Here is an 8,552-nt window from a genome sequence, read left to right on the forward strand (position 1 = left end):
CAAGATGGCGCATACGCAGGACGGGCAGAGAAAGGCGGAGGGACAAAGCTTTCTCTCAGAACTGATAGCATAAACAAAAGCGCGGAAGTCCTAACCGCGCAGGCGTAAAACTCTGACACACTTTAAAATTCGAGCGTCCAGGCGCGTACGGAAGGCGCGTACCGAAGGCAGCCGGAGGAGGAGGCCTACCCCGGGTTTCAGACGCGGGGAGGGTGGCGAAGGAAGGGGAGACTGAGGCGGGGCGTCCCGAGCGCGCATGCGCGGCGTGGGTCAATGGCGGGGCACGCCAGCCTGGCGGAAGCGCTCGTTCCAACATGGCGGGTGAGGCGGGCGGACTGTTCAAACGGGTGCTGGTGCCGATTCTCTTACCTGAGAAATGCTATGATCAGCTTTTCGTCCACTGGGACTTGCTCCATGGTGAGTTGTATTCAGCCTTCAGAGTCTGGCCCGAGTAACTTTGGACTGTAACTTGGCGTGAGTAGTGCCTAATATCACGCAAAGCTGGGCGGAAGGCGCTTCTGAAGAGGGCGGAAGTGTTCTGGGCCGTGCATAGAGAAGGTGCCATATTTGGGCATGAGGGGGAGTCGCACGACAAAGTAGTTAAATTTGTGTTTTACAGTCTGAAAAGTCTGTACTGGGGATCCCCTTCTGGACTGGGGATCGAAAGCAAGGCCTCCTTCGTGCAAGGCCGACTCTGCCAACCGAGCTCTGTCTCTAGCCTGTAAAATTCACATTTTATAAAAACAAAATTAAAATCCCAGTCGGGAGTGTAAACCCACCCCTTTCATCCCAGCACTGAACGGACCAAAGCAGACAGGCTTGTTTGCTTTTTTCTTTTTGTAAGATGAATTCTCGCCCAGCCCCAACTTCTAGAACTTGCTATGTAGCACAGGCTGCCCATGAAGTAGCAGCAGCCCTTCCATGGCCACCAGAGTGCTGGGGATACAGGGATGATTATCTCAGCCCTCTACCGTCCTTTTCCTTTCTTTACAAGGCAAGTTCTTGGCCAAGGGTTACAGGAGCTATCAGAGCCTTTGGTAAGTCCATCTGTCTGCTCTAGTCAGGTCCTAAATGCAGAGGACACTGTTCTAGTGCCTTTGGGATCTCAACAGTCAGACTACCTGCTGGGCCGAATCCCCTCCAGGTCAAGGATTCAGTGATAGAGGAACTGCCAGGAACAGTGACCCACCCATACCTTTAATCCCAGCACTTGGGAGGCAAAGGCTGAAGGACCCCTGAGTTCAAGGACAGCCTGGTCTACAGGGTGAGTTCCAAGATGGCCAGAACTACACAGAGAATCCTTGACTCAGGAAACCAAAATAAGTAAATAAATGATAGATAGTGGATGAACAGGGATAAAAGCAAGCCCTGGAAGGTAGGCGTGGCCACTGGATAAGGGCCAGGAACAACCAGACAGTTCAGGAATGTCTGCTGTGATTTGTCTTTGGAAGGACACCATCTGAAGTGGGTTATTAAGAGAGAAAAGGCTCAGGGAACTCTTGAGCAATGCCTGTGTAACTGAAAAGCAATGGCAGTCATGTCTGGCCATCTACATGTGTATTTGTAACTGACCTGAATTCAATTCCTGGAAACCACAGAAAGGCCCACAAAGTTGTCCTGTGACCTTCACATGTACCTGTGTTCACACACAGTGTATGTATGTATGTATGTACATATTTTATATAGATTTTTTTTAAAAAAAAATCATATATGTGTGTGCCTGTGAATGTGGAGGCCTGAAGATGCCAGAGGCAAAAGATGTCACCAGAACTGGAATTACAGGCAGTTGTGATCCACCAACATGGGTGATCCCTGAAACAGCAGTAGGTGCTATTAACTACTAAGCGACCTCTCCAGCCCACTTTAAAAAACATTTTTTTCAGCTGGGCGTTGGTGGTGCACGCCTTTAATCTCAGCACTCTGGGAAGCTGAGGCAGGAGGATCTCTGAGTTCAAGGCCAGCCTGGTCTACAGAGTGAGTTCCAGGACATCCAAAGATACATAGAGAAACCCTGCCTTGAAAAAAAATCAAAATAATAAACATTTTCCCATTGATTTTACAGTTCCCCTTCCCTTTTTCAACCCTCCTGCATTCAGGAAGGGGTAGACCTCCCGTGGGCCTGCGGAAAGCATGCCACATCTACTGAGCTCCTCCCCCTGCAGCAAAGCTGGGGAAGGTAAATCAGCGTGGGGAACAGGTTCCTAAAAGCCAGCTCAACTCCAGGGACACAGGTCTTTTACAAAGAGACCAAGATACATAACTGTCACACACATGCAGAGGACAAGGGCAGGCCTGTGGAAGCTCCCTAGCTGTCAGTCCAGAGTTTGGGAGCTCCTGTGAGCCCAGGCCAGCTGTCTCTGGCCCCTGTGCCTCCCTTTCTTCAGCAAGACCCCAGGAGTTGGATCCAGTGGCAAGCCACACCCTTGTGTGAAGGTCAGAGGACAACATGTTGGCCTCAGGTTCCTTCCACTTTGTGAATCTGAGGGTTGAGCTCAGTTGTTTCAGCCCCATATTTTTAAAATTTATTTTCGTTGTGTTTGTTGTGCACATCTACTTATACATGCTCAGGTTATCAGGCTTCGTGGCAGAGCCATCTTGCTGGCACAATAAATTTTTGTCTGTTGTATGTGCACTGGTGTTTTGTTTTGCCTGCATGTGTGAGGGTGCCAGATCCCATAGAACTGGAGTTACAGTTGTGAACTCCATATGTGTGCTGGGAATTGAAGCCGGGTCCTCTGGAAGAGCAGTCAATGCTTTTAACCACTGAGCTGTTTTATCATCCACTTAATGTTTACTTTTTGAGGTAGGATTTCTCTACATTGCCCTGGCTTTGAACTCACTGAGATCTGTCTGTCTGGGCTTGTGCCACCACACCTGGAAATAGTTTTTAAATATTTAAGACAGTCTCACTATATAATCCTGGCTGGCCTTGAACCCAGAGTTTAAATGAAATTAAAGGCATGTACCACGACATATAGCCCTAAGGACTTTTTTTTTTAATGTATTACGTATACAGTGTTCTGCCTGGCCGCCAGCAGAGGGCACCAAATCTCATAGATGGTTGTGAGCCACTTATATTTTTGCTGGGAATTGAACTCAAGAACCCTGTGAGAACACCCAATGAGTGCTCTTAGCCTCTGAGCTATCTCTCCAGTCCCCGCTACTGACTCTTTAAGAAAGACAAAATTTTAGCACATTTTTATTAGGAGGCTCATGCATGGAAGTCAGAGAACTCATTTTGGAATTGGTTCTCTCCTTCCATGTGGATCCTAGATTGAACTCAGGTCAATAACTATCCTGCTAGCCCTAAAAAATATATTATCTCAGTGTGTTTATAGGAAATGGAAGGTTGAGCAGGAGGAAGGCATTCATGTTGAAGCTATTTTGGCAACAAACCTAGTCTGGATGTAACATGTTTGTAGCAAGAAGGGTCTCTAGGGCCTCATCATTCCCGCCTGACCCTTGAACAGAGACTCACTAGTGTGGTGGCCATGCAGGGGGGGGGAGAAGGAGGAGGAGGGAGGGCACTCTCCTGGGTTCTGAAAGCCTCTTTGCTTACTTTCTTCTCTTAGTTCCCTGCCTCAAGATTCTCCTCAGCAAAGGCCTTGGGCTGGGCATTGTGGCTGGATCACTTCTGGGTATGTATAGTTCCTTCCCTCTGCCAGAGTAAAGGAAGGGGTATTGAGAGGCTAATGCCCAGAGCTCAGGACTGTAAGCTTCCTCCTCAGCCATGCCCATCTTCCTCCAGTAAAGCTGCCCCAGATATTTAAAATCTTGGGAGCCAAGAGTGCAGAAGGACTGAGTCTCCAGTCAGTAATGCTGGACCTGGTGGCATTGACGGGGACTGTGGTCTACAGCATCGTCAACAGCTTCCCCTTCAGGTGAGGGCCCCACACAGCGTCCCCAAGGCCAGACCCTACAGTTGTTTATTGTTCCCTGTGGCTGGAAGTGAGGTGGCAAGCACCTTTACCTGCTGAGCTACGTCACCAGCCCTAGTGCCCACAGCTCTAACAAGGGTTGAGAGCAAACGCTGCAGCCCTTCCAGTCTAGTCACACCGATGGACGTGGTGATAAAGTGAGCATTCTCTAACTGAGCCAGGCATGGTGGGGGCTGGAGAAGCACAGGCCTAACAATGGCTATGGAGGCTTTCCCTGCCTCTTTCCAGGCCTCCATTTCTCCTCCCCCTGACTCTGCAGCTCTTGGGGTGAAGCACTGTTCCTGACACTCCAGACAATTACCATCTGCTTCCTGGTCATGCACTACAGAGGACAGACCGTGAAAGGTGCCGGGGATTTGCTGGAGAGCAGGCATTGGATGTGGGGAATCTTATTGGGGACTCAGGCTCAAAAGGGCTCCTTGTCTCCCTGACCCCCAGGAGTGGCTTTCCTTGCCTGCTATGCGATGCTCCTGCTGGCGCTGCTCTCCCCACTCACACCTTTGGCTGTAGTCACCCTGCTCCAGGCCTCCAATGTCCCTGCTGTGGTGGTGGGGAAGGTGGGTACTCGGAAGTGGGAGGCTGTGTGGTAGAGGCAGGGTGGGGCCTCAAAGTGTAGAGTATTAGTTTTCCAGAATGAGGGAATTAGTGATGGGAACACAGGAAGGTTCAGATGACAGAACCAGAAGTGTGCATTTCTCTAGTTGCTTCAGGCAGCCACCAACTACCGCAATGGGCACACGGGCCAGCTTTCAGCTATCACAGTGTTTATGCTGTTTGGGGGCTCCTTAGCCAGAATCTTCACTTCTGTTCAGGTGAGTCCACCTCTGCCCTCCCTCTAGAGGGCACTAAACCCTCATACTTCCCACTGAGTATTCGGCTGCTCCCTCTGGAACCTTTCTAGATCTGTTGTCTCGTAACAGGAAACTGGAGACCTCCTCATGGCTGGAGTCTTTGTGGTTTCTTCCTTCTGCAATGGCCTCATTGCTGCCCAGCTCCTCTTCTACTGGAATGCAAAGCCTCTCCACAAACATAAAAAGGAGCAATAGTACTGAGCTAGCTTCTAGAATCATTCCACTTCCATTCATCCACTCAACTAGAAGGTCCTCCCCACATGATGGGGTCTGCCGGTTCAACTCAAGCATCCTCCATTCCTGCATGACTGCAACCTCCTGAGCCAGGGTTTGTGTAAATAGTAAAGCTTTTCTAAGTCCTGTTTCACCAATTGGCTGAGGCCCCTCCTTTATAAGCAGCTATTTTGTTGTTGTAGCAGATGCCTTGCCTTGTCCACTTACCTTCCTTTGGGACGGAGGACAGAGCCTGGACAAATGCGGTTGGGAACTTATGGCTGCTTCCCTCTGCCAGCTGGCTAGGACAATCTATTGGACCCTAGTTCTGGAGGTGGGGGAGAGGGAGGATGACTCAGGTAAGGGCCTCAGGGTGGGGTAGGGAGGTTCATGCTGTGGCAGGTCCACGAAGGGTGTGGAGAAGGCATGGGGTTGCTGCTGTAATAAGAATACAGATGGGACAATAAAGACTCAGAGACGTGCTTTAATTGTACAAAATTGTGTTTAGTGTAGCCTGGAAGACTTTTAGGCCTCTGAACTAGAAAGGGATTGGTCTATGGGGCTGGCCCTGGATATCCCAGCCAGTTAAAGGTGGGTTACAGACATTGGGCACCAGCAAGGGAAGTGTTGTATGGAGTGGTAGAGCCCGGGGATAGGTAGGTAGGAAAAGAGGTCATTAGCTGCTGCTGGAGCCTAGGATCACTCTGAGGGAGGGAGCACGGCGAGGAGGCCTCCGGTCTACAATGGGAAGAGCTGTAGAGAGAAAGAAACATGGGGTTTGGAGGTTACACTTCTGGGTTGGAGAGATTGGGCAGGGTCCCCGACTCTCAATAGGAGACTGGTCTGACCAGTTTGCAGCAGACAGGGTTAGAATTTGCTATTCAGCCAGCCATGCTGGGTACAGCAGGCATGGAACAAGACCCTAGGATGGCTTAAAGAGCAAGGTAGCTTTGTTGGGGCATGCTCAGGAGCTGTCTTGCGTGCTGCATGCTGTTTGCTTCTTAGGGCTGCAGGCCAGGAAGGAGCTACAGGATGGGCTTGGCCTCTCCTTGCCCCAGGGGCAGGGAGAGGAAGCCGGGTCACACAAGGGCCATCAGCTAGAGGGAAACTGACATTCAGAAGGTAGAATACATTAGGCTGAGATGGACAGACCTCTGTCTTGAATTCTCCGAGCGCTCCCACCCAACCTTAGCCTGGTATGGCTTTTGCTTGGATGGATTGAGGTTCTCCCACTTAGTCCTCTGGCCTCCATCCCCACCCACCCAGCTGCCAGGAAGGGGTGATGTGGGGTGGTGATGGGGGACAATCAAGCACTCACGTGTAACTGCCAGGTAGATAGGCTGTGGAATAGTTGGGGGGCTGGTACCCAAAGCCCCTGCTCCCTTGGATGGTTGTGTCCCCTGGTCCCCAGTGTGGGCCACCACCTGCCAGGCCACCTCTTCCTTGGCTGAAGTGGACAGAGCTGGTGCTTGAGTTCTTGCTCTTGCGCCGAGGTCGGTACTTGTAGTCGGGGTAGTCGCGTAGGTGGCGGGCTCTTAGACGCTTGGCCTCCTCCACAAAGGGACGCTTCTCTTCGTCGCCCAGCAGCTTCCACTGCGCGCCCAGGCGCTTCGAGATCTCTGAGTTGTGCATCTTGGGGTTCTGCTGCGCCATCTGGCGGCGCTGAACAGAGCTCCACACCATGAAGGCGTTCATGGGCCGCTTCACCTTCTCCAGTGGAAGTCTCCCAGACGCTCCAGAGCTCCCAGGCCCCTCCTGCTCCTGAGGTTCCAAAGGCAAAGAGGCTGTGGGAACCGGAGGCTCCAGGCTCCAAGTCTGGGCCGGTGAGGAGCCCGGCAGAGCCATGGGTTGAGGGTAAAGCGTCTTGAATGCCCTCCTCCCAGAGTGAAGACTGGACTCTGAAATTTTGGGTACTTAAGTATCTTCCAGAGTCTTTGAATCAATACCTTTGCTCTGGAAAGCTGAATACAAAATCCTTGTCTGGCACCCTGTCCCGCAAAGGTAGTGTTCTCTCAAGACTACCTACTGCTAGTCCCTCTGCTGCGGCTGGACTGGTTCTTCCGTGGAGGCTGCAACTCTGTCTCTCTGAGGCTCTTGGTTTCAAAAGTTTCCACAGCTGACAAGAACATACCCAGGTGCCACAGACCTAACCCCACCTGTGCTCAGCCTCCGTAAAACAGCTTTTAAAAGTTGACTCCTCCCCCAATCCCTCCCAGGGGCTGTGCAAATGAACGTCCTTCAAAAAAAAAAAAAAGTTCTCGCACACACTTCTTGGCAAACCCAGGTGTCCTGTTCTTTGCAGCCCAGACACCTCCCCTGGGGCACCACGCCCCTCTCCACCCAAGGTCTGGATGTCAGGCCTAATGGCCCCAATGACTACAATTGTCTATCTTCTCAAGCACCAGCAATTTAAAGCAAATTCCTTTCCATGATGGAATCGAGCTTGGGCATCAAATGCCCTCAGGGTCAACCAAACTGGGAGAATTTAGGAAGGTCTTACTCCCTACTCAATACTTGCTTCCGGTGCCTGTTGTTCCTCAAATCCTGACCTGCCCCAGGGATAAGAAACTCAAAGGAGATAGGCCATTTTTGTTTTCTGAGTCATCCCAGCAGGTGCCTGGGCGGATGAGAATACTTCCAGCCCTGAGATTTCTCCACTGCCACTCAATTATGGCAAGTCTTTATTTAACTCATCTTTAAACTCAAAACCATGAGGGCGCCAAAGGTCTCTGAACCTAGAGATACATATAAGGTATTTATGTGCATTGGTGTGAAGGATACATTCTTTTAAAAAATGAAATCTTTGTATTTTCAAAAATATTATGGGAGGGGCACAAGTGCTACCACTTGCAACATAGAGGTCAAAGACAACTTTCAGAAGTCCATTCTCCTTCAGGGGTCTCAACGTGCAGAGGCAGTATTTTGGTGGCCCAGCTCAGGTCATGAGTTGGCACAGGGAGCACCCTCACCTTCTTTTATTTATTTTATTTATTTTCGTGTTGTCTTTTTGTGACTGGTTTTCTGTGTACCCCTAGGCTGTCCCAGAACGCACTCTGTACATCAGGCTGGCCTGGAACTCACAAAGACCCCACCTGCCTCTGACTCCTGAGTGCTGGGATTTAAAGGAAGGTATGCACCACCACTGTTTGGCCTTCTTAGCAATTTTTACTGCCTTGATGTATCTTTCCTTACAAATTGTAATTATTTGGGACAGGACTGAACCATACAGCCATGATTGATTGGCCTGGGACTCCTTATGTATACTAGGCTGGCCTTGAGCTCGTAGAGACTCATCTGCCACTGCCTCCTGAGTACCTGATACATCCTGTTGTTTTTCCAGACAAGGTTTCTCTGTGTAGCTTTGGCTATCCTGGAACTCAGAGATCTGCTTGCCTGTGCCTCCCAAGTGCTGGACTAAAGGCATGAAACACCATGGATCCAAGTTCCTTCCATTTTAAGGTCATGGCTTCTCTGACAAGGCATTCAGGACACCAGCTTTAGGGTTACCTTCAACCCTCAGCGTACTGTCCAACCTAGGTTTGGAGTCTCC

At 50.5% G+C, this 8,552-nt stretch overlaps 2 protein-coding genes across 4 annotated transcripts; one reads left to right on the forward strand and one right to left on the reverse strand.

The window, feature by feature from the left end:
* The first annotated feature begins 251 nt into the window (after nt 1-251).
* On the forward strand, nt 252-5,484 carry Mpdu1 (mannose-P-dolichol utilization defect 1). 3 transcript variants are annotated; one of them, XM_051180256.1, is made up of 8 exons: nt 252-417; nt 995-1,037; nt 3,573-3,638; nt 3,749-3,881; nt 4,198-4,283; nt 4,377-4,495; nt 4,640-4,750; nt 4,859-5,484. In XM_051180256.1, exons 1-8 carry the CDS (start codon nt 274-276, stop codon nt 4,982-4,984), a joined length of 828 nt encoding a protein of 275 aa, XP_051036213.1. In that variant the 5' UTR covers nt 252-273; the 3' UTR covers nt 4,985-5,484. The 3 variants fall into 3 exon arrangements, with proteins under 3 accessions (XP_051036213.1, XP_051036215.1, XP_051036216.1); XM_051180258.1 differs by lacking the exon at nt 995-1,037 and having other exon boundaries at nt 3,754-3,881; XM_051180259.1 differs by lacking the exon at nt 995-1,037 and having other exon boundaries at nt 255-417.
* A 46-nt stretch (nt 5,485-5,530) lies between these two features.
* Nucleotides 5,531-6,930, reverse strand: Sox15 (SRY-box transcription factor 15). The gene is made up of 2 exons (XM_051180262.1): nt 6,321-6,930; nt 5,531-5,755 (listed from the first exon to the last, which is right to left on the reverse strand). Exons 1-2 carry the CDS (start codon nt 6,845-6,847, stop codon nt 5,599-5,601), a joined length of 684 nt encoding a protein of 227 aa, XP_051036219.1. The 5' UTR covers nt 6,848-6,930; the 3' UTR covers nt 5,531-5,598.
* Nucleotides 6,931-8,552: the final 1,622 nt, after the last annotated feature.

Source organism: Phodopus roborovskii, unplaced genomic scaffold, assembly GCF_943737965.1.
Source record: "Phodopus roborovskii unplaced genomic scaffold, PHOROB, whole genome shotgun sequence".
Taxonomy (NCBI): Eukaryota; Metazoa; Chordata; class Mammalia; order Rodentia; family Cricetidae; genus Phodopus; species Phodopus roborovskii.

What these genes read in the sequence shown, in the direction of transcription:
- Mpdu1 (XM_051180256.1), top strand. Translation starts at nt 274, where the DNA reads ATGGCGGGGCACGCCAGCCTGGCGGAAGCGCTCGTTCCAACATGGCGG. An exon ending in TGTGGCTGGATCACTTCTGG is followed by an intron (nt 3,639 to 3,748) that starts GTATGTATAGTT and finishes ATCTTCCTCCAG; the next exon opens with TAAAGCTGCCCCAGATATTT. An exon ending in CAGAGGACAGACCGTGAAAG is followed by an intron (nt 4,284 to 4,376) that starts GTGCCGGGGATT and finishes CCTGACCCCCAG; the next exon opens with GAGTGGCTTTCCTTGCCTGC.
- Sox15 (XM_051180262.1), bottom strand. Translation starts at nt 6,847, where the DNA reads ATGGCTCTGCCGGGCTCCTCACCGGCCCAGACTTGGAGCCTGGAGCCT. An exon ending in TATCTACCTGGCAGTTACAC is followed by an intron (nt 5,756 to 6,320) that starts GTGAGTGCTTGA and finishes TTCTCTCTACAG; the next exon opens with CTCTTCCCATTGTAGACCGG.